The sequence below is a fragment of the Anolis carolinensis genome, chromosome 1 (genome assembly GCF_035594765.1).
Source record: "Anolis carolinensis isolate JA03-04 chromosome 1, rAnoCar3.1.pri, whole genome shotgun sequence".
NCBI classification, from domain to species: domain Eukaryota; kingdom Metazoa; phylum Chordata; class Lepidosauria; order Squamata; family Dactyloidae; genus Anolis; species Anolis carolinensis.
This window is the reverse complement of record NC_085841.1, coordinates 79,790,692-79,816,858: the sequence shown is the minus strand read 5'-3', so window position 1 is coordinate 79,816,858 and position 26,167 is coordinate 79,790,692. Positions and strand designations below refer to the sequence as shown.

The 26,167-nt window shown below is 37.0% G+C and overlaps 1 protein-coding gene across 5 annotated transcripts in view; it reads left to right on the top strand.

Moving 5' to 3' along the window:
- Nucleotides 1-26,167, top strand: part of utrn (utrophin) — a 456,383-nt gene that overhangs the window by 362,788 nt on the left and 67,428 nt on the right. For all 5 annotated transcript variants that reach the window (XM_062977769.1, XM_016998724.2, XM_062977776.1 and 2 more), the window contains 3 exons: nt 627-687; nt 20,387-20,448; nt 22,316-22,390. In XM_062977769.1, the coding sequence (XP_062833839.1) occupies nt 627-687; nt 20,387-20,448; nt 22,316-22,390 (198 nt within the window). The remainder of the gene's footprint in view (nt 1-626; nt 688-20,386; nt 20,449-22,315; nt 22,391-26,167) is intronic.

Below are 26,167 nucleotides of genomic sequence, written 5' to 3'. Positions count from 1 at the left end.
CCTTGGAATGATCCCCTTCTATAGAAGCACTTTCTCTTGGCAGAAAGTTTTTGCAGATGTGGAAGATCAGGGTCAATAGTGGTGATTACAGCCAGGATCCTGTTCTACTACACTAGTATAGTTTTGGCAAGAATTGGTGGCAAGAGGGTGGTAAAGAGAAATATCTGTAGCAACAGTCATGGAGTAATTAAAGTACTGGTAAAAATGGGTTGTTCAGAGGTAGCAGATTTTGTCTACCTTCCTCAAAATACCATCACCTGCATAATCATCACTTATTTATATAGCACCATTGCAGTACATGGTGCTTTACAAGAAAAAGAATGAAAAGAAAACAAGTTCCTGCCCTTAGGCTTAGAATCTAAAAAGAAAAGACAAACAAGGAAAGGGGATGGCATTGAGGGAGGAAATTAAGTACAGCCAAAACACACACACACACACACAGACACACATCTATTATTCTCTCCATCCAAGGCCAGAGCAGTGGCATTTGGGATGAAGGGGCCTTTCAGATTTCCAGATCCTGAAGAAATACCAATATTCAGTACCTTTTAATAAACAAATTTACCTGTAAAGTCAGTTACTCCTCTCCTACTTCATAATTATGATTTTTGCTTTTCTCCCTGCAGATTCTGTTCAACTACCATGGCAGAGATCAGTATCACATAACAAAGTTCCATACTACATCAAGTAAGTTCACCTTTGTTCTTGTTATAATTACATTAGAAGAAATTCACAATAGTTTGGAACAGTCCATTAATCTTTAACTGATTTTCCTGTACTGGGGATATTTTTTATTCAAAATTAAGGTATTTTAGATAATCTCTAGATAGAGGGATTCAAATGGAGGTTCATTTCTCTTGGATAGCCATTGTTGTACCTACGGAGACCTTATGAGGGGTTTTTAGGAGTACAGTGTTCCCTTACTACTTTGCGGTTCACTTTTCGCTCTCTCCCTGTTTCACGGGTTTTCAATTAATATTAATATACACATTTATCGTGGTATTTTCGCTGTTTCATGGGTTTTTGTGGTGTGCAAAGGGTTTTGGAAGTGGGGGAGGGCGAAATAAAGGGAGAGGGGGGAGGGTAGGGAAGGGTTGGAAATAAAAAAGGGTTATTTAGCTTCCATTCTTCTTCTCTACCCATGTACTGTATATTTTAACTGCTAAAATAAAGTGCAGACTGCATTGTAGTAAGTGGTCTGTGGTTTGTTCTCCTCCACACATAGAATAAATGTAGTATCCCTACTTCGTGGATTTTCACTTATTGCGGGTGGAACGTAACCTCTGCAATAAGTGAGGGAACACTGTAGTTGAAAATTCCTTTTGTCAACTACATTTGTCACATCAGCTGCAATCCTATGTGACCTCAATGGTTCTGGCCTCAGTTATGTATGATCTAGTTACATTCAGACCAGGTATAATAGTGTGGAAATTTATGTGAGGTTATCTTTCAAGATGTCTCAGAAATGTTGTATGTATTGCTTTGATCATAGATATTTGAGTTATGTGATACGAGCTCATATCATGTCCAGATTTCCTGAGGGTCCATCTATACCAATTTTCCACATTTTAAGATTGTTTTCTGAGTTATGCATCTTTACCTCAGATGGTTGGGTACAAAAAATAAGACCTCAGTGAGTTTAAGGGTATCATGTGGATTTTTTTCTTGAAAGCTATAGGTTTGTACTTGTTTTTCAAGAAGGCTTAAAATCTCATGAATTTAACCTAGCTTTTCATCAAACTTTGACTTTTATTTCCTGCTGTGGTTTATTTTAAAATGGTGTTTTAGAGAAATCTTCTTAATATCTTTGTATTTAGTGTGATGTTATGAAGAGTCTTGATATTAATTTTTTTTAGTTGTAAACCATGTTAGGAAGATTATCTTAACGGGGAATGTGACCATGGGGGGCATCTATACTGTAGAATTATTGCAGTTTGATGCTACTTAAACTTCCGAGGCTCAATGCTATGAAGTCACAGGAAATCATGTTTTAATGGATTTTAACTGTGAACTGTTTAAATCCTGTTTATATTTAATATTTAATGTTTGCATATATGTATATTTAAATTGTATACTAATGCTTTTATGTTAAGCCGCTTTGAGTCTCCTTTAGGAGAGAGAAAGGGGGGTATGAATAAATATAATAATAGTAATAATAACAACAATAATAATAAACCAATAGTGGTTGGTATTCTTGGAGGCATTCCAAGAACCCTCAAAAATCACTAGAAAGCCTTAATTTGGACAGAACATCAGTCCACATGCTTCAGAAGGCAGCACTTCCTGGAACTGTGCATATTCTATGAAAAATACCTGTAATATCCTAGGCCCTTGAGAAGAGCCCAATATTCAGAGACAAATCCCAGACACTTGGACCTAATGTGCATGTATGCGTAATAATAATAATAATAATAATAATAATAATAATAATAATAATAATAATAATAATAATAATATATTTAGTCTTGTATGCCAAAGAGGGCCGATAACCCACCAAACTTCTACTCCTGTGATGCCATAGTATTGAGTCATGGCAGTTAAAGTGGTATTAAACTGCATTAAGTCTATTATATAAATACACCCATGTTCAGATTATCAATTGATTTTGTACACACATTTTGATAGACCTTTTCTTCTGGTTTTACATTATTACTTATGGGACACACATTTTTAAAAGCATGTGGACATCTTTAATTTTTTTCTCATGCAAAATTATAAATTCATACATAATTGTATTAGCAGCACCATTGAGTTAATAATGTTTCTTGTGCCTGAAATTAAAGAGATGTTTATGTAACTTCCCTCAAAATAATCTGTATTATGAAATATCCATGATAATAAGGTCATTTAACATTCTTAAAGTCTACATGAAATACAATTTGGAGGTGTCCCTAATATTGCATTTCTGGATGGTAAACAGACTATTGCCATCCCTTGTGCTAATCTTTTTCCCTTTGGGATACTTAAGCATATACATATGGACACACACAATTTTCGCACATTTTATTCAAAGTTACTAAATTTTAGAAGTGCATTATATCTGAGAAAGTATGATATGTTAAAATATATCTTAGAGGTATTGTGCAATAATTTTAAGTATTTATATGGGTTAAGCATTTCAAATCCTTTTATGGTAATTTGAAATGGGAAAAATAAGTGAATACTACATAAGATGTTTCAATTGAAGTTAGTGGGAGTTTAACATTAATTGAACCACTTCGGCCATCTTCCAATTTTGAGAGGCAAAAGTTATTGGTTGTAGGCATGCAATGGAAAACTATTCTTAATGGATATAATATTTTGCTAATGATCCTAACACTTTAATTTTTCATTTCTTCGTTATTTTATTGACTAGCATTAGTAAAGTTCAAGTAGTTTGCCCAAGCAAAAGTCATCCTACTATTTACAAAGTGATTCTCCTGCATATATTTTAATCCACTCCATAGGGATAAATTATGCAAGCCATGTTCTCAACAACTGCTATTTACATCTCATGTGATAACTTAAAGGTATTTCTGAAGTGATTAAAGGGGAAATACACTATGATTCACATGGCATTAAATGTATTACTCTTACCTCACTCATTTTGTGTCAAACTGCTTTAGATGTTTAATCTACTTCCATATGAATTTACTCCAGTCACCCCTGTAGATGTATCCAAATGGAGAAAAATATTTCTAATCTGATGTGTACTTACAGTGGAATTTGGTTCCAGGACCACCAGTGGATATCAAAATCAGTGAATGCTCAAATCCCATTATATACAATGGTTTGGTAAAATTGTGTCCCTTGTATAAAATGATGAACAACTCCAGTTGAGTGCTGGAGAGAGCTTGATAATCTGTGAAATGGTCAGAGGTACAGCAGAGAATGCCTAGTACTTGGCACATAGCAAAACCAAAGTTTGCTTTTTGGTTTTTAAAGTATTTTCAAGTTGTGATTGGTTGTCTATAATTCAGAATCCGTGGATGTGGAGGGCCAACTATATTTAGAAGTACATAACTTCTCTTGGTGATGTTTTCATGTTTCATGTTTCACTGCTATCTTATTTTTAGCAGTTATGCTGGCAGAAACAGAAACTTCCTAATTGCACTTATAATGGTACCTATGTGAGGTCAGATGTTATGGTCTTTGCAAATGTATGTTCTCAGATCTATTCAGCCCACTTTGCATGGAAGACTTTTACTGTATTTTGAATGGGACAGTAAAATAATAGCGCAGCTATGCTTGTGCAGATAGGACCTGAAATCTGTTAGGAGCATTATGCCAGTCCAATTTTATGGGCTTTGTTCCTTAGAAAAGGGGAGTTATAGTCCTGGAATTCTTTTTTGGGGTCTGCTTCTCTGGTGGTTCTTTCTACATGCTGATGTAAGATATATCTAGTACTCCACTAGGCAAGCAGGGTCCCGAGCAGATCGTCTGCTGTTCAACAAGTGGGCCGAAGGCTGGTTCACCATGTAGACATAACTCTTTCCTGCCCCCCTCACCTGAAAAGCCACAGGAATGACTACCAAAATGTTACCTACTGAATACGATTTTGTCCTAAATTGTAACTTCTTCCCATTTTAGTATGTTTCATATTGTAGTAGCCAAACTGAGAAAAAATATGTGGGATCGGTGATATTTATGACCGAGAATCAATTTTTGAAGTATTTTTTTTTAAAACAATAAATTAGTATTAAATATTTCATAAAAGCTAGCATGGTGAAGTTGTCTGAATGTTGGATTAGAATTCTGTGTTTGATTCTCTGTTCAACAATGGAAACCCCCTTAGTAACCTTCAGCAAATCACATTCTGCTTTTAGAGGAAGGCAATGCAATAAATCTTGCTAAGGAAATAATAGGATAGGGTAAGTTGACTTAAAGGCATTTGACAACAAATGTCTCACAAAACTGTAAGAGTTGAGGTGGTCAGCTTTGACCCTCCCTATGTTATGTTGTTAACAAATGAGTCCTAGAGCAAATTAAGCCTGAACTCTACTAGAAACCAAGATGTCCATACTCCTAGTCAGCATATCATTGGTGAAGGATTATACAAGCTATGGTCCAAAAGCTGTGGCACTATTGTCCACTTGTGACAATCAATCCTGCTCAATTTATCTGTCAAGAATTGGAGCAATGAATAAAACTCCAACTTGAGTGGGCCATCTCATTGATTCTGCCACTCTCACCCCTTCCACAGAAACATACTGCTCCATTTTTCTATGCTGGTCATTCAGGGGGGAACACATTTTCCTGGTGGCCAACATGAACAAGGCATAACTTGGTTGTAGAGGAGTGGTGTCAGTTCTTGGTCGTACAATATCCTGTAACAGTGTTACAGGGGCCAGAAAGGATGAAGAAGAGATGAAGGAAAAGAGAAGAGGAAAGAGACTTTGTAACAGTGCAGTTGTAGCTGGGTTATGGATAGGAGTTTTCTCTGGGCCAGGTTGAAATGCAAACCAGAGGATAACCTTAAGTTTAATAAGGAAAACTTCCTAAGGGATTGTTGCACATTGCCATGATATGAGCTAATAAACTAATCAACTTTCAAAATATTAACTTTTTGGAAAGATATATATATATATATTTATTTATCGCATCAGAAACAAATTGAGAATACAGTTATAATGTATAAAAAAAACACAAACTAAGTTTAAAATTTGGCATTCTACTAAATTTCCTTTGACCCAAAGCTGGCCACTTGGAGTGCCTCTGGTTTTGCTGTAAGAAGGTCCTCCATTGTGCATGTGGCAGGGCTCAGACTACATTGTAGTCAGCCGTCTGTGGTTTGCTCTGCTCCACACTTGCATGTCATGGACTCCACTTATTATATTCTTAATAAGGGCTAAACCTTTTTTATTCCTTCAGCAAGCTTACCCATTACGCTTATACACACTTCCCACATAGAAACTGTAAAATCCATTTGTAGAATAACTGTTAGATTTTGTCTTCTTCTCTCTTAAAATGTGCAAGGAATCTGAGTTTTTTTAAGTGTCAGTTGACAGAATTTCTTCTGAAGTGTAGTACCTTGCCAAATCCTTTCAGTGCAAAGGTTTGATTCCCCATGCTTGTATTGCAAAGTGCTAGTGAAACACAGGGCAAGTCAGTAAATGAGATATTAGTAGTCAGTGCATTTGCCCTTGACAGCACCTGTTTGCCAATTTGCTCATTATTCATTCCTTGTCTTCTTGTAGGGCCACTTTGGGTGTAAAGCTACCATAATTTCTTTTTTGGGTAGCTGCTGAAGCTTGTCAAGTGGAAAAGTGTTTTGTGTGGAACAATAAGTACTTCCAAGCCAGGAGAAGTTTTTCATTTGCCTTTTGCTGTCCTAGTCTTTGAAAAGTAGACTGTTTGGTTTGTGTAGTATCTCTGTATCCTATTTTTCAGAGCTATCTGAAGGACAGAGGAGAAATAACGATGCTGTCAACAATGTACTTAATCAAATGGATTAGTCTGTTTCCACAACTCAATTCAACAAAGTAATCACAAGGGTCCAATGATTATCTTTTGCACTTGCAGGGGAAAGCTGGGTTGAAAATTGGCCACAGCTTTATTAAGTGTTTATCAATATCCAGCAAAGTCTCCCTTTTGGGGTAAGGTCTATCTGCTACAACTCAAACAACAGGATTCTAAGATGGAAAGTAATGTGTCTTTAGGCATGTAAGTCTGCTTGGGATGCTACATGTTGCATTATCCCCTCGTTTTTGCGCCATCACTTTTCTAGGCATCGGTTGGATATTTTCAAAAACACACAGCTGTCTAATCAAAAATTTCAAAAATAAAAATGGCAGATTGCTAGTGCATTGTTGCTTCAGCCATACCCAAGCCCATGTCCTTTGTCAGATTGCCAAATTGACATACATTTCCATTGTAAATATAAACCATAGTCTATTTTCAGCACCATTAGAAAATAGATGATAAAGAGGAATTGAAATGCAATTGAACTTGGCCCTTCTTAGTCAGGAGTGGAAAACCTTTTGCTTTCCAAATATTTCGAACTATGGGTGCTTCTACACTGACACTCTAATCCAGTTGGAACTGGTTCAAAAGGAACCAGTTTTACTGCAGGGTGACTAGATTGACAGGTCCAAAACTGGTTTCAGGCCAGGAAGGTGATTATATTTACCACAGAAATTAGCCCCAAACAACATTGCAGTTTTTTTTCACCATTTCCTGAAGACATGTGCTTCACTGCACTAGAGGTCTATGGTTGAACAAAAAAGGAAAGTGATAGGTAAAAGTTGAAGTAATCAGTTACCTTGGGGGAGGGATATAAACTCCCTACTGCTCAGCTATGCCCTTGCAACAATTTTTAGCAGCTCCTTATTTCACCCTGGCTCTTTGATACACAGGAAGCAGCTACAGCACACTTTCCTGGGACTTATTTTAAAGTGCTGTGTCACCCTTAATGCCCCCGTGGTCTTGAGATGGCTTTGATCCCAATTATAGTGTCAGAGTAGATGCAGCCTTAGACTCCTAGAGATCAGCATGACCAATGGTGAGGGATTGTGGGAGATATAGTCCAGAATATTTGGCAATCCAGAGGTTGCCCATCCCTGCAGTGTGGCTTCCTTAACATCTTTCTTCCTAGCCTACAGTGAGCTGCACATAAGCCAACATTTTATCCCTTCTCTTGCAGCTTGCTCAAAATCAGGCTATGGATGTAAATCTTTGTAACAAATAAACCATTGTCTCTCTCTTCACTGTGAGGAAGCTATCCAAAACTGCTCAGTTTTTGCAGTTTTAGAATGCAGATTTGATGGTTTTGTTCCACTCTGGGTTGTAGTTCAAATTTTAAAGGAGCTATTCGGAATGTTAAACTTCATCCCCCCAAAGGTGTTGTGCCTTTGGTATATATTTTTTAAAAATTCAGACTAAACCTAAGAGCAGATTCAATGGCTCACGGAAAGTGCAAGCCATAAGATGCCACTGCTACAAACAGTAGCAACTAAACACACAAAAAGGCATCATACACACCTTCAACATCTGATGCTTCCTCTTACATGCACAGCATAATGATACAGAATTTGTACTAGTAGAGGAGCAAAGAATTATAAGGTAGGAGAATTCCAATTAGATTAAAAGAGTGGACAATCTCACTAATTATTTAATTCTTATATGACAGTTTCCTAAGGTTTGCAAATTTAGATTCCTTTTCAAGACAATAAGATTTACTCTCACTTGATTCAGACTCTTATGTTATCTACTCAATGTATTTGATTAGGGTATTTTCAGACATTGCCATTGGTTCAACTGCTGAATAGTTTGCTTAATGCAGATTACCATATATTTAGCACATATTATTCATATTCCATAGTCTTGCTGACTGTGATGTTTTGCTAAAATTATGAGATACTCTAGCCTTAGCTAGCATTGTGTGTAGTTGGGGAAGAGAGTTAATGCCTGCAATAGATTTTAAAGGGAGCAAAGTGTCAGAATGACTTTAAACCATCTTTAAAAAAAAAAAAAAAGACCTATTACTTACTGTGTCTTGTCCGCTGCCAGTAGTTAACAGCTTTTACGTGTACAGACAGCAGAAAAGGAGCAGTTTTGTGGTGAGAGAAATCTTCCTTTCATTATACATTTTTCTGTTTGTCTACTTTTTAACAACTTACATATACTTTTATTACATTTGTTGCAGTGAAAGAATATAATGTGTCCTTCTGTTAGTGTAATTTTAGAAATTGGTATCTGCTTTTCCCAAATGTACATAGCTTTTCCTATGAATCCTGTACTATATTCAGGGAAGAGGCAGCACAATGTATGGCTTGAGCACTGGATTACAGGCCCTTCCACACAGCCATATAACCCAGAATATCAAGGCAAAAAATCCCACAATATCTGCTTTGAACTGGGTTATCTGAGTCCACACTGCCATATATTCCAGTTCAAAGCAGGAAATGTAGGATTTTATTCAGCTGTGTGGAAGGGGCCTGCAACACTAAAGCATAGGAGTTGAATCCCTGCTTGGCTTTGGAAACCTACTGGCAAGTCATGTTTTCAACCTCAGAGAAAGACAAAGGCAAGAAAATAGTCTCAACCTAATAATAATAATAATAATAATAATAATAATAATAATAATAATAATAATAATAATAATAATTATTATTATTATTATTATTATTATTTATAACCTGCCCTCTCTCTTTGAAGGGACTCAAAAATCATCATGAGTAAAAAATGACTCAAAGGCACACAAAAGAACAACAACAACAATTGACTAATTTTACTGTATTCATATATGTTTTATACATAGATTTCAGTGACATATCAGAATATCTGATCTTATCCAATATCAAAACTCATGAGTAAATTTACGATTTCTGTCCTTTATTGTTTACATTGTAAACTATCCAAGACACACTATTTTGCCCCTGCTTATACAGGTTGAGTATCTTTTGTGCTTATCCATCTCCAATTATAACTAATAAAAATGTCACATTCATATACAAAAGTTCTACTCTTTCTTGCGGCCAGAAATTAAACAATATTGTGAATAAGTTGCAGGTAATAATAACAACAACAACAACTACTACTACTACTACTACAACTGCAAAAGGCCACCCTACTGGGATCTGTGCACATCATCCAAAAATACATCATATAGTCCTAGACACTTGGAAGTGTTTGACTTGTGATTTTGTGAAATGAAATCCAGCATATCTATCTTGTTTGCTGTGTAATAATAATAATAATAATAATAATAATAATAATAATAATAATAATAATAATAATAATAATAACAATAATAATAATTTATTTATATACCACCCTATCTTCTCAAGGGACTCAGAGTGGTTTCCAACATATTAAAAACATACAGTTAGTTAAAATACAGCAATTAAAACATTAGACACCAACCAGATGTACATAAAAAATAATCATAAAAACACATAACCCACCATTTGAAACCTATTGGATGAATTCAAGATAGCATTCACAATGTTATTATACCTAGGACAGAGAAGCAGTTATGGGCTAGTATTCTTTCCTCTGGTCGTATACCACAGCAGGAGCAGAAGAAAAGAGGATGTGGCTCCACCTGTCACAAAAGAAGGCAGGCAAACCTATTTCCACTGAGTGAAGAAGACTGATAGGTTAAAGCAGCCGATTTTTCTTATCATCTGCCATAGACCATTTTTCCAGCAAGCCTCCTCAGAATGCTCTAGCTCCCAGAACCCACTTGGAAATTATGTATCAGAGAAATTTGTGGTTCAAAACCACAGCTTTCTTTTTTACCGATGATGTAAACAGCAGTGTAGCCATTGCCTAAACCAGGGGTCCCCAAACTAAGGCCCGGGGGCCGGATGCGGCCCATCGAAGCCATTTATCCGGCCCCCATGGCACAAGGGCAGAAGGGAGTTGGACTAAATGACCCAAGGGGTCTCTTCTTCTCTTCCAACCCTCCTCCTCCTCCTCCTCCTCCTCCTCCTCCTCCTCCTCCTCCTCCTCCTCCTCCTTCTTATTAACATTGAGGCTGGGTGGCCATCGGTCAGGGGTGCTTTGCTTGTGCTTTTGGTGCACAAAGGCAGAAGGGGGTTAGACTAAATGGCCCAAGGGGTCTCTTCCAACCCTCTTTATAATAATAATAATAATAATAATAATAATAATTATTATTATTATTATTATTATTATTATTAACATTGAGGCTGGGTGGCCATCTGTCAGGGGTGCTTTGCTTGTGCTTTCGGTGCACAAAGGCAGAAGGGGATTGGACTCAATGGCCCAAAGGATCTCTTCCAACATTCTTTGTTGTTGTTGTTGTTGTTGCTCGGTGGCCAACTGTAGTCCGGCCCTCCAATGGTCCGAAGGATCGTGAACTGGCCCCCTGTTTAAAAAGTTTGGGGACCCCTAGCTTAAACCATACAAAAAGACTACTAAGGTAGCATAACAGATGTTTATGCTAATGTAATGAAGTAAAAGGATTCTGGCAATGCCTTTTACCCATTTGTGGAAATATAGGTTGGGTCCCAGGTGTGCAAACCTGCTTCAAAAAGCAGGTGTGAGTTCCCTCAGCCATTTCATAGTGGTGAAGTGTAGAAATATGAGGTGTTCTTGTGCAGCAGTGAATAAACCACAGCTGTCACTATCCCTGACCTTCAGGAGGGAAAGGTAATTTCTCTAAGATGTTACCTTTGTGCATTGTACTCCAACCACCAAAGGGCCATAGGAGTATGCACAGTTCTTCTTTACAATACATTTGCAGCATGGGGGATGTTGCAGGAGACATTCTTAGTGCACTTTTCAAAAACCCATGCATGCAGCTCACTCACCAAAAGTATTCCAGCAATAGAATATAGTAGTCAACTGGTTCTATTTGGTCCCATAATCAGAAAAAAAAATAAATCCTTATAAGATATGATAAGATCTGTGGTTTTATTATAACCTTTGTATTAGCAATGCTGGGGATTAATTGTACTTGTCTACATAGGGACCACCAAACATAGCGCCCAAACACGAATCAAGGAACATGAAAGATACTGCAGACTAATTCAACCAGAGAAGTCAACCATAGCAGAACACATGATGAACCAACCTTGACACAGCATATTATTTGATATTACAGAAATGCTGGACCACTTAAACAACTACCATGTCACACTACACAGAGAAGCCATTGAAACCCACAAGCATGTGGGCAATTTCAACAGAAAGGAGGGAATCATGAAAATGAACAAAATCTGGCCACCATTATTAAAAAACTCTAAAATCAGGACAGTAAATAAAGAGCAAGACTAAAAATATTGGTGAATTTCAGACAAGAATCAATCAGGGCCAGCTAACACCTCCCAACAAAGGATTCCCCCAGGCAGCTACCAGCCTGACCTTGAAACTGCGGGCCATTAAAATGCTAATCAAGGTGGCAAATTGAAACAATCACATGTACCTCGAGCAGACAACAGTTCTTTCCCCCACCCTGGACATTTCACAGATATATAAACCTCACTTACTTAGTTTCCAACAGACCCCTCAACCTCTGAGGATGCCTGCCATAGATGTGGGTGAAATGTCAGGAGAGAATGCTTCTGGAACATGGCCATACAGCCCAGAAAACTTACAACAACCCAGTGATTCTGGCCATGAAAGCCTTCGACAACACATTAATTATAGTTGTTGCAACAAGTAAAGGTGAAAAGACAGGCTGAGTAATTTTAGCTAGGGTTGGAAGAGCATTTGGGTTATATTCTGTCCAGACTGAAGTTATATTGCTGTTAATATGGTAGCTTTTTGAGCTTTTTTTACTAAGAGATAAACACAATATACAGAGTATTTGTGTGATTGCATTCAGCAACATTGAGAATGTGAGGCATGTCTTTGCTATGGGCCTCTCAGCTTTAATTTAGGTTTTAACACAAGCAGCTTTTGCATCTCAGCATTACTGAGAGGAGCTTGCTTGTGAGCCACATTTGATGACAATTTAGAAAATGCATGTGAGCTCAGCAGGGTTTCCAGTTTCCTCCAAATAGGCTACAGAACGTGCTATTGTCAGTCAGCCCCGAATACAAGTCTCATCTTTTCTCCTTGACCTCTACTATACAAGTGCAAAAACATCCACATGCTTCAAAACCTGAATCTTGGAGCCAGAGTAAAGTTATGTGAGATAGATTTATGCTAATTAGTTTTGCATCTTTCATTTTCAATTCATAATTTGAATATTGGCAATTGGCATACATTTTGAATACTGTGTATACGAGGATTGAATGAAAAGTAATGCCTCCACCTTCGTAACTCAACAGATGGCAATATTGGTATGCGGAAGGTACTAGCTTGTTCAGTAGACTCCCCTCTACAGTTCCATTTGACGGGAAGCCTTTGCATTGAACGGTTGTGTTGTTAAAGTGTGAAGTATGGAACCCTGCGCTGAGGGTCGGTCAATGCGACTTAATCAATGTGCAGTCATTGAATTCTTGACAGGTGTCACCCCAAAGGAGATTCATCAGAGAATGCAGGCTGTTTATGGTGGTTGTGTTAATGTGAGTACTGTACATTGTTGGGTGTGTAAGTTTAAAGATGTTGAGGTGGGAACATCTGACTTGCATGACAAACAAAAAGAGTTGGACATCCTTTGACAGCAACCACCGAGTTTCACAAGCAAAAGGTTGATAGATTGATTCAGGATGATCGTCATATCACTCAGAGGGAAATTTCAAGCATAATCGGCATTTCACAAGAATGTACGGGTCACATTATTTCTTCGCTTGGCTATCGGAAGATCTGTGCACAATGGGTACTGTGAGACTGTTTGTGGAGTGTCGACTTCTTCTGTGACAGCTTCAGAAAACTTGTCCATCGTTGGCAGAAATGTATCCAATTGTCTGGTGATTATGTGGAAAAGTAAATAGTGGTAGTTAAAGAGCACATTCTAAGGATTATTTCTGCATTTGCTGTGTAAAAATATTCCCATCCAAACTCAAGTAATGAAGGTGGAGGCATTACTTCTCATTCAACTCTTGTAGAAGAGGGAGGGACATGGAGTTCAATCTTTCTTGCCAGCACCACTGATATTCACAAGGCAAACAGAGTTATTCCCTGGAAAGCCTGCTGCTCTAATGTGACTTCTCTCAGTCTAGCTTGCCTTGATTTCTTAATCTCACCCTTGTGTTCCACAGTAATAGTTTGAGTGCTGTGTTTATTGCAGCAGACATCAGTGGGCAGTTAAAGGAGACTGAGCAAAGAGGATAGTTTCTCATTTGTCAAATTTATATGCTTTAAAAGAAATTTTGAAAGTTTTTGATGAAAAGTGGAATCATGGGGTTCAATCTAATAAGCAGACATAGAACTGTGTGTGTGCAGTTTCAAAGAATTCACTGATCTACTCCTATTTGTAATAGACATAATAAATTTGGACAAATGGTTACCAGAGTAAAAAAAAAATTCTTGAAACAAATGTTACAGTTGATACATTGTAGTAGTTTTTTTGTAGCCATATGTGGATTGTAACCAGTTTTATTCAAATTATGTTACTTATCATTATTGTATGCATAACATTATGTTTGGCTCTCCATAGGAATTGAAAAAAAATAAGCAGCTATAGAGATTTAAGAAAGCTAAAAAAATAAAATTGCAAAATAAATTGAAAAACAAACCTTTAGAAAAAAAACCCCACTTATGCTGAAATGCCTGAATTAAGGTACTGTAAGATTATATCTCTGTTTGAAGTAAAGGTAAAGGTAAAGGTTTCCCCTAACGTTAAGTCCAGTCATGTCTGACTGTGGGGTGTGGTGCTCATCTCCATTTCTAAGCCATAGAGCCAGCGTTGTCCATAGACACCTCCAAGGTCATGTGGCCGGCATGACTGCATGGAGCGCCGTTACCTTCCTGCCGGAGCGGTACCTATTGATCTACTCACATAGGCATGTTTTCGAACTGCTAGGTTGGCAGGAGCTGGAGCTAACAGGGGCTTGAACCTGGGACCTTTCGGTCTGCAGCTCAGTGCTTTAACGCACTTTGCTACCGGGGCTCCACGTTTGAAGTAAGACACTTCAATTCATGAAGGCATTTTTGGAGTACAAGAAACCCTATTTGTCAAGTCCTGAAGCTTAAAATCTAGCACTTTAGTCTTGTATAGCTAAACAAGCCTGCCTCATTCTCGTTTGTTTCCTGTGTTTTGAAATTATCTGTCAAGATATTGTCAATGACCTTTGACCTGTCTGAAGCTATCTAATGCAGATTTCAAGCTGATGTATTTGCTTTTGTCCTGATAAAGGGGCTGGATACCAATACCATTCATCTGTGGGAGTTTAACTGATTGCTTAAGGTGAAACATTGTTCTCTTGATTTTTTTTAAACAATTTCAACCAAAGGAAACAAAAGTCTTAAACGTTGTTCTGTTACTCCTGTTGTAATGTAGAAGCCTAGGGTGGTAGAAGGCAAAGAGAAAAATTGTGAAGAACAGAAATGAATGAATATTAAATGTAGAACATAGTGGTGTCATGAAAATCAAAGAAGTCTAACTAAAATTGCTGGCACTGACAAGAGTTGATCTGTTTAATCAATTGGATTTATGTAAGTGTTGACTTAGTATTCAGTGGTTGATTCACGGGACCAATTTTAGTAGGCAGTGTATGGCTATGAAAGTTAGACAGTGAAGAAAACTGATAGGAAGAGAATCAGCTCATTTGAAATGTGTTGCTATAGATATCATGGACTGCCAAAAAGACAAATGAATAGTTATTAGAGGAAGTCAAGCCTGAATTCTCTCTTGAAGCCAGGATGACTAAGTTAAGATTGTTGTACTTTGAACATATGATGAGAAGACATGACTCATTAGAAATGGAAGGCAAGGAAGGAGGCTGTCGGAATTAAAGAAGGCTGCATTATAGCTGAAGAAATCCACAGCTCCAGTTTTGCAAAACCTGAGCAAGACTATTGATAATGGATCGACTTTTAAGGCCTCTCATTCATAGAGTTGAAATAAGTCCAAGTAGACCTAAGGACAGGTAACAATAACACTTTCTAGTTCGTACTAGTGATAAGATTTAAGCTATATTGTATAGATCCTATCACTTAGTACCACACTTCATTTACTGTTTCACCCTTTATTTGACACATTTTATTTGCTGTGAAGATTTGTGGAGCAACCAGATACAAGGCCCGCTTTTGCAGCACTAATACAGAAAATGACTTTGAAATAAATGTTCAAAGTGTATTATTGTCGTATTACAGAAAAGCAAAAAGCATTATTCAGAATATCTGTAAACAGAAATATCTGTTGTAATTTTAGTTTGTGGATTTCCATGTCACAGAAGGACTGTTAATATATTTTATGACACAGACTGATTGACAAAGTGTCCCTTCCCTAGTGATCCAATGTATTAGAATCTCCCTGAGGACTCTTGTCTTACAAAGTAATTTTGAATGCTAATTTTATATACTTTTTAAATTTTCATTTCTATATTTTCTTTTGGTTTGCCTAACCTGCAAAGTAATATACCATGTTATGTATTTTTTACTGTAGTTGTTCGTGTGTGAGCAAGCTAAATTCCATCCTATTTGCATGGCTTGGTACATGGCTGTGTGCCTATATGGCTCCAGGGCGTTTTGAAATCAGAGGTGCACACATTGCTAATCCATTATGGTGGGAGACACTTGGTAGCATTATCCTTTTCCTCAGTACTACATCAAGTTCAGAACTGATGTCATTGGAGTAATAACAATTACAGCAGGCCTATCTTTCCCTATGATATTATTTTGTGCAGATTTACCACAGGAAGTGGATTATCTTTTAAAGTGTGTCTACTTCCAGAGTTTGAGAAAGTTATTTTTGAAGTATAGGATCCTGGCTGGAGAGTTCTGTGTACTGCAGTCCAAAACCAATGTATCCAATTTGTACTAAGGCAAAATGCTGCTCTGGAAAGTTTTGATGTTTAGCTCCTACAGACAAGTTTTCTGTATTTTGTTTCCAATTAATAAAGTTTTCAACAAAAGCCTTAGTGACATTTATAAAACATTATATGATTGTCAGATCCTTCCTGACTTTGGAAACTAAGTGAAATCAGCCGTGCTTAGTACTTAGTACAAAGCTCGGCGGCCAGGTTGTTAACTGGAGTGAACTACAGGGAGCGGTCAACCCCCCTGTTTAAATAGCTCTACTGGCTGTCGATAAGTTTCTGGTCCCAATTCAAGGTGCAGGTAATTACCTACAAAGCCCTAAACAGTTTGGGACCTGCCTATCTTCGTGGGCTCTAAGATCTGCAGGGAAGGCCCTTCTTTCGCTCCCACCTCTGTCTCAAGCACGTTTGGTGGGGATGAGGGAGAGGGCCTTCTCTGTGGTGCCCCCCCCCCCCCGGCTCTCAAAAGCTCTCCCAGGGAGATTAGACTGGCACCCACACTGTCCACATTCCGTGAAGAGCTAAAAACATGGATGTTCCATTGTGCTTTCGATTAAGCAGTTCACAACATATTCAGCCCCCAACTATATCTACCAGCAGTTACCACACTTTATCCCTGTCCTTCCTCCTACAGGTTTAGCGTTTTAAACTGACATTGCTCTTTTACTTCTAATTTATTATTGGGCCTTGCATTTTTGCCCACCAGCCCTGTTCTGAAATTCTATAGCACAATTCCCTTCCCCCTGAATTTAATACCCATTACTGCTAAGACTATTGGCTGTTGATGATGCTGTTTTTATGTTATTGTCTTGTTGTAATGTCGTTGATTTTATTGAGATATGTTTTAATCGATGTTTGGTTTTAATCTTTGTTGATCGGGCTTGTCCCCATGTAAGCTGCCACAAGTCCCTTCAGGGAGATGGAGGCGGGATATAAAAATAAAGTTATTATTATTGCTATTATTATTACTTGGATAAAAAACTGCCAGCTTCACTTTTTTATGGGTTTATGGAGAAATGTTGTGATAGTCCACTCTGTATATTATTTATTTATTGAAACATGTCATTAATAAATGAACTTCAGTTTTTCTTGTTAGTTTAGTAAATTTATCTTTCAAATCATTATGAACAGTACGTAATTTATGTTAGTAAAAAAAATCTATAATACAATTGGGGACTGCCCTCCATTTCTGAAGCTTTGAAAAAATGTTTATATTTGCTTTATAACAATGAAATCCTGAATATTACTAAACCTCTGACAACCAGCTCTCTCCATAAACACATATTACAGATTAAGAGCATAAGATGTATCAGGTAGTTTTCTAGATTGTCCCCTTGACTTTATACATCAGAAAGATATCCATATGTTTAGAAATTAGAAGAAAGCCACAAAAATTGTTTTACTCTCAGAAGGTCCAAGAACTCTAGTATGTTTAGGCTCTGCATTGAACAGATAGTATTTATTTATTTATTTACAGCATTTATATTCTGGCCTCACCCCGAAGGGGACTCAGGGCAGATTACAATGAACATATATATGGCAAACATTCAATGCCATCAGACAAACAACATACAATATAGACACACACAGAGGCAATTTTAACATTTCCAGCTTCATGAGGGTATGCTCGATTCCGGCCACAGGGGCAGCTGTTGCTTCATCATCCATGAGTGACACAGAGTGCTGTATTTCCTCATTCCTTTCCACGTGCTGCTGGCAGTTTTATGGTGTTGTAAATTAGTTAAATTAGCCTCCCACATAAAGAGTACCTAAATTTCCTAGTTGACAGATGCAACTGTCTTTTCGGGCTGCTTAGGTAAACAGCAAGCCGGGCTACTTAATGGTCGGGGGCTTAATCCAACCCGGGCTTCGAACTCATGACCTCTTGGTCAGTAGTGATTTATTGCAGCTGGTTACTAGCCAGCTGTGCCACAGCCCGGCCCTCGTAAGATTTGCAGCCTGGAAATTATTAGCTATATCATAATTGAACATGCATGTAAAATGTTACTAAGGTTGGCTGTTGTGTGTTGTTTATGCCTGAAAGATACTACATTTATGTTTTTGTATTGTTCCTTTCCACTGGCTAGAAAATGCTGTAAGATGGAAGGAGTCAAATAAAGGGAAGTTGAATCACAACATAGAGTCTCAGGTCCCACCCACATTGCCATGTAATACAGTTTGAAACTGCATATTATTGTCAATCTAGATGGGGCTAGATTGTGGATTCACCATATGATAACCATATGCATTTCAGCTATATAACTTGAAAGTACTCTGTCTCTGAAGGCTGAACTCCCCTTGGGTAGCTCAGAATGCTTTTGATCAGTACAGTATTGGTTGACTTACAGTCTAGAATAATTCCTAATTCCATGTTATCAACATGAGGAGGATCATTTATTCTTTAGTGAATATTTTACTGTTGGCCAATGCATTAGGGACCAAATGAGATTATAGCTGGTTTTCCGTATTTAGAATGGTGGGCTTTATTTTATTTTTTTGCTAAATTGTTATAAATGTTTAAACAGATAATGGTATGAATCCTTCCATCAAAGGATTAACTGATTTTTTAAAAGTATATTGAACATATTATTGTTCAGTTCTAGGACTTCCATTAAATGAGGTTCACTCTAGACATTTTCATTGTAGATTGTGTTCACTGGCTTTATCAGTTTAATGTTAGCATAGGTTCTTGTTAGAACAGGTTCATGTTTTAGTAATAAGAGAATACAGGTCATTGCTTCATTAAATACCACATAATTTGCTAATGTATAGGCCTGTTTAATAATATTAAAATCATAGTTGGCATTTAAGCATCGTTTTTATATAACCATTCAGTGAAATTAATTTTCCAGTTAACCTGATAGAATATATGTAGGAATGTGGTTGAAATGAGTAATCTTATAATGTAGTAATGTATGGAAATCATACAAGATGAATGGAAAGCAATAGATTTGAAAGTACCGTGAGCAGACTAAATTTTATCTTATTGTATGGTTGGATACACACAATCTTGATGGGTTAAATGGTGGGTAAAATTGTGATATTAATTCCATTGGAATGCTCTTAGAGAGTAAATGTAGCAATACATTAAAGTAATTATTTCATGATCTTTAGCACAAGTGAGTTGAGGTCATTTTGTTCTTTTGAGTATATTACTAACTGTTACGATTAATATGCTGATACTTTTGAATTACAATTTATGTTAAGAATATTGGGCAAATGCTCTAATTTTATAAATAGCTTAATTTAACATTTAATTTCTTTTCCTTACATAAATTCTCAAACTGTAGGATTAGGAACAAAACATAGGCATTTGAGCTTCACTGCATCTCTGCCTTATTTGTTATGCTTTCCAGTAAGTTAGAGGCCAAATTTTTAGTGCAATTCTCAGTACACTCACAATGGCTAAACTGATATGTCAGACAGCCAGTCAAGAAAAATGACCACAAAGCTCTTTTCAGAGTGTAGCACTAGCTGGGGACTGACTTTCTCATGATTCATTTGCAATGTGGCTCTTTGGGCTTTAATCCAGTTTAAAAACCTTGCCTTTTACCCAGCAGTTTAAAAGAAAATTCAGATTTTTTTTTTATTTGAGGCTGGCCATCTAAATGACATCACTGTACAGTTGGGGCAGAAGTTAGTAGGGATGCATCATTGACTAGTGAAAGGTGATCATTCCTACCAGGAAGCAGTTCTTTCTTGGGTTGTATTTTTAAAAAAGAACAGAAACACATTTGTGCAGATGCCTGTAATTATAGCAGTATAAGCATAACCCCACTTAACAGAAAATACGTATATTGGTCCATGATGGGTGGGAAGCACAGCAGCCAGCCAGTGTGGCCAAAAATATGTGTAGGATTGGAAATGTAGATTGTCTTGTAATTTACCATGGGGAGGATATGTGGATGGTTTTGATGATCTCACAATGATGTATGCGATACACATCAGTGCGGACCAGGAAAACGCAATGCCAAGCAGATTTTTTTTTCATCAGCCCTGCATGTTGTCTTCCATCCTAATCTCCCACTTTAATAGAACTTCACTCTAAATATTCACACTTCTTTCTTTCACAGTCATCAAACACAGACAACCAGCTGGGATCACCCTAAAATGACGGAACTCTTCCAGTCACTAGGTAAATGGACTTTTCTTTAGTTAAAGCTAATTGGAAAAGATTGTGTCTTGCAAACTGATTGAAATAATCATTGTCATATACAAAATGGCTCTATATCTAAGGTTACACATATCGCTGTCCTTCCACATTTCCAATTTTGACTTCTGAAGAAGACCTAGAGCAAAGCTTTCCAAACTGTTGCAACACTTTTGTGTGTCAGCTGAAATGTGTAGGTGTGTTGCGTGAACATAACAGGAATCTTCTGAGTCTATGTAAAATAAGCAATAAATCAAATATAAATGAAGGGTTTTCAGGAGATATATTGTATCCCCATACATTTGGTTATTATAATTTGTGTATAATGGTTTAACCTCCAGTTTGTGAGTAGAACTGAATTAATGTGTGGCAAAGTTACATATGCTTTAAACGTGTGTCACCAACATGAAATGTTTAGAAAGCTCTCATCTCCAGGAATCTCTGGGTTTTCCAGTGTTATTCTGTTATCAGATTCCAGTGAAAGTCAACCATGGAGTCATATTGAAAGACCTAGACATTCCTAGAAATTAAAATTTTAAAAACCAAATATTTTATTTGCAGTTTTCCACTTTCCCTAACTCCAGTGAATGTGGAAGGCTGACAGTATTTTTGATATGTTGCTCATATTAATAATTAGGAATCTTTTTATGTATAATTGTAACATGAAATTATGAATACATATGTATATTGATATGTACAAATTACATATGCAGCTTTCAGTTAGTAAAAATAACACCTGTTTGTTTTGTCTTATTCTGAGATGGATTTTTTCAAAGCTTTGACAAAGGGTAATGCCTATGTTCCAGCTATTTGTGTGTTCATGAAATTACACTTAAGTAGATAATTTCCATGTCAAGATGCACCAATTATGCAAAATAAATCCTAATCACATTTATAGAAATGTTGATTATGTTGCAGCTTGTCCTTTAAATTGTTTTTATTTGTTTTGCTGAGGTGTAGTACACCATAAGCAAATACATAACTAGATGTCTCCCTACATGATCAAATGTAAAATTTCTAATTAAACGCAAATGATGGTATTCTGAAACTGAATATATATTTCACTTATTGTTTCAAGAATAAAACCCATCCTATGGAAAGAATAGGAGCCATTTTATGGAATGGAGTATAAAGTGCTCTCTTTAAATATCTTTCTCAAATATTTCCATAGCAATTTTACAGCTTTATTGGTAATGTTTCCCAGTGATGGTATATATCATCATCATCATCATCATTTATATCCCACCTTTCTCCCCATGGGGTATTTTCTAGTGAGATTAAACTTAGAAGTCTTTACCATACATTTGACAACCTTCTGAAAAGGTATGGACTGTTTCATTGGAAAGAAGCATAGATCAGTCCTTGGTTAATTTTAACAGCCTCCCATCCGTGTAAAGATGGGTTAATTATAAGATGCCATACAAAGGAATGTAAAAAATTACTAATTTTGAATTCATATTTGGGGATGCTTTTTCAGCTTTATGCCGCATTATTATTACAGTTGAACCCCAAATAGCTATGATAACATGTATGAAGGCTGTGATTACCAGGCATAGAGCAGACTTCACCCGTATGTTACTTCAGCAGTACGATTCCATTCAAGTAATTTTGCTTATGATATTAATGAAACTGAATTTTCTAAAATGTTTTTCAGGTGCCATCGCTACACTAGAATCGGACTTTGAAACTGTCATCTAGTTTGATCAGAAATGTTTTGTTCCTTCTTACTCTTTTGGTTTTTATTCTCTTTATGTGAATTGGAATTTTGATTGACAAAGAATACCTGATAGCATGGCACTGATGCACCCTTAAAATATTCTAATATTCTTGCTTTCTGTCATTTTTTCCCCAGCTGATTTAAACAACGTACGTTTTTCTGCTTACCGTACAGCCATAAAAATTCGGAGACTACAAAAGGCATTGTGTTGTAAGTTTACCTTCAAAGCTCATTATTTTTTCTCCAAAGAGATATGAGTGAAGAGATGAAGCTGTTTTGCCCCAAAGCAACTTGCACTGGGAACAGATTCCTACTTGCTGGTTTGTCATTCATATACCAAATGACAAATGTATCAGCTTATAGCATTCTTACTTTCAATTAACATAGGTTAGGAAGGAGAGAACAAGTTAGAGCATTGGCACCTTTCTTTCTGAACCAAGCGTAAAGATGGGAATCAAAACTGAACATGTTGCACATACTGATATATGGGGAAGCAAATAAGCAATGCAGGATTCAGAGCAGAAATAAGCTGGCACCACTGAAAGTGTAATAGCTAATTCCTATAGTTAGTTTCAATTTAAGAAGACCCATTGACTCAATGAAATAACTATTTTATTTATCATATTCCCATACATTCATTAGGACTAACAGTGAGGTTTAGCCCAAAGTACCAAAATGCTTGGACTAGGAGTGCTCCCTCTCTGCTTTTTTCCATCTTATTTTGGGTATTTGCATCTATGGGCCCTCCTTCCACACAGCCATATAACCCAGAATATCAAGGCAGATAATCCACAACATCTGCTTTGAACTGGATTATCTGAGTCCACACTGCCAGATATTCCAGTTCAGTGTGGATTTTATACAGCTGTGCAGAAGGAGCCTATCTCTCCCTCAGCTAGTCTTGGAGAAGGGAGTACTGAATATAAAATTAACAGTATGTTTTTTGCCTGAGAGAATTTTCAATCAAGCCTTAATATATAGATAGATTAGAAAATCTTCTATCTGTGGGCCCTTCCACACAGCAATATAACCCTGAATATCAAGGCAGATAATCCAAAATATCAGCTTTGAACTGGATTATCTGAGTCCACACTGCCATTCAGTTCAATGTGGATTTTATACAGTTGTGCGGAAGAGGCCTGTGATTCACCCTACAGCCACTGGACTTCTTTAGATTAAAGCATGAGATAGTTAAAAAAATATCTGAGTTTAACATTGTCTTGTAATATCCATGAAATGGATAACACATGGAAAGGTGTGTGTTTGTAGAGCATACTGCTGGAAGCTACTTGGAGATTGTTAAATCTGAAACTGATAATTTCCTGCACTTCAGGCGAGTAGATCGATACCATAAAGCTTCCCTCCTTAAATCTTTGTGAAGCAAACTAGTACTGATAGAACTAGAAAGCCAAGTGCAATGTATGTGTGTATGTGTACTTTAAAAGGTATGAGAGAACTCAAGTGCTGGTTAGTAGTAGCCCTTCAGTTTTCTAATCCAGGTTTCCCCAAAACTCTTTCCCTACATTTTCAAAACTGGACTGTATTACCAGTGCAGTACAGCCTACAAGTGCAGAACAGTCTACAAGTGACTCATCTGAAAAATACTATTTGGCAGCCTGCCTTACCAAATCCAAACACAATTTTGTTTTTAAAGCTAATCTCTCTGACACTGAAATGCAAATTGATGTGTGTTTTGGGACTACAATGTCCTACACCCCTGTATAGAAATGACCAGATTTGATACTATATACCCTTTAAGCAATTATTGCATCTTTAGAAAATATATTTTTGTTCAACTATCACCAAACCACTTTCATACTTTTAATGTATTTGTCCATGTTTTTAGCTTTTTTATTATAGTGGTGATACATATTATACTTCATATCATCCAAGGGCAACCTGATCAAGTGTAAAACCTTTGAAGTTTTGCTGTTCTTAACTTTTGACAGGGAAATTTGGATTGATGAATCTGCTTTGCACCTCCTTTTTTAAGGGAATGCTGAAACCAAGCTGCTATGTACCTTTCATTCAAAAGGAGGAAATAGTTTCCCATATTTTAAATGCAGATAGACGCCAAAGGTGTCAGACTATACAACACTTGAGAAGGACTAATGCACTAAGGCAAAGAGAATGTCAGATTGAATTACTTGAAAGAGAGGGTCATCATCTGACTGTTAGATGTGACAAATTGCTGTCACAGCGTCATTGGAAAACTAAAACGGCCTTTTGGGGAAAATTACAAGGACATGTCTAAAGCTAGTGTCTCTGTGCCTCAACTGGCATATTGTGCTTTAGTAGAATGCTTATAAATGTGAAAACAATAAAGGTGTGCCCATCCATCTAAATTTTAAACAGAGAAGCCTCAGGGTAGGAATTTTAACTGTAGATATTTTTTCTGCCCCAGTCCACCACGCTGGTTTAGAGGAGAAGCTACGAGTCTAATTTTTGCAACATAATAAATTGGATCCGAATTAACGACCTGCCAGATCTCAACGAAATCACTGGGATAAGTTGGTGACACCTTAAGCCCCACTGATTTCACTCGGAACTAAAAGCTGATAACTTATTTCAAATCTGATCTTTGTGGTTGGGTGGGTGTATTTTCAAGGATTTAGTAGTATTTTCTTAGAAGATGATACTTTAGCACTCTAACATGTCATAAGGTTGACAGGATGCTATAAGGTTATAATTATGAGAAATGTGATGAAGACAAGACAAAATCCAGCTAATATTTTACTAGTAAAAGCAGGGACCAAACTGGATACGTCATACTAGACTTATCTAGTCTTATTTACATATACACTATTAATGTACTTCTGATTTCTGCCTCTAACAATGACACGGGGATAGTGAAATTTTAACACTCTCACTGTTAGAAATTATGTGAAAATACTGCCAGTTTCACTAAATTTTAAACCATTTCTAGTGAAAAATGCCTCCGAGGATTAACACAAATATGTATATATAAGCTGATCTCTTTTATAAATTGAAGACAGAGTTTTGGGGGCAAAATTATGAATTTTTCTATGTCTCATGGATAAGTCGAAGATAAAACTTACTGGCATGAAGCATTTGCCATCTCTTTTTAATATTGCATAGAGAGAACATACTTAGGAAGAGCTAAAGAAAAGGAGGATATGTGTATTTGAGCATGATATTGTCGACATTATGCAAATACAAATCGGGAAAGGACTATAACTGAGGGAAAAACTGAGAATGTAGCCTGAAAGAAAAAGGGGAGGGTGGGGTGGAAAAGAATAAGGAGATCAATGTGCCTTACTAGGACCCAGCAAAAAGGCAATGACAAGAGGCAGAGCATGGAAGCAATTATCCTAGCCCATTATCCCTCCTTTGCCCATACTGGAGAAAGAAAAGCAGTGTTCTCTAGTTTATCACCTTTTTCAGTCTGAATGACATTTAGCAGTAATGTGGGGAAATCTGAAGAATGCAGGACACCCATCATTTTGGGCTCATGAAGTAGAACGGACTGCCAAACCTTGCAATTTTTATACAGTAAGTCCATATTATAAATGCCACCGCAGTCTCTTCTGCCCCAACATCCTTCTGCTGCTTGTTGCTACCTTCAGATTAGAGACAGATTACTTTCCTTGTACCCCTCCTCCTTCTAGACTGCATTCATGTTTCCAGCATTGATCCATGGATACATCAATCCAATTTTGGGAGGTTAATTTTTTTGGCAGAATTTTTTTCAACTTATGTAAGTCCTTATGTTTTTCTATTGTTTAACTTCCAGCATCAATTCTTCTTATTCCCATGAAATGTCCATCTTCATACCCTAAGACTACTTCTGAAAATAATCATAATTAGCCATTTTTCTTGTATTTCATTGCCAAAATTATGATGAGTTTTCCATAATCACCATTATAACTGTGTGTGGCTTTTGGAAATGGCACACATTTTTGTCATCATTCAGCACATGGACAATAATTCACAGCAGAAAGTGGGTTTCAATGCAGGGTGCCTGTC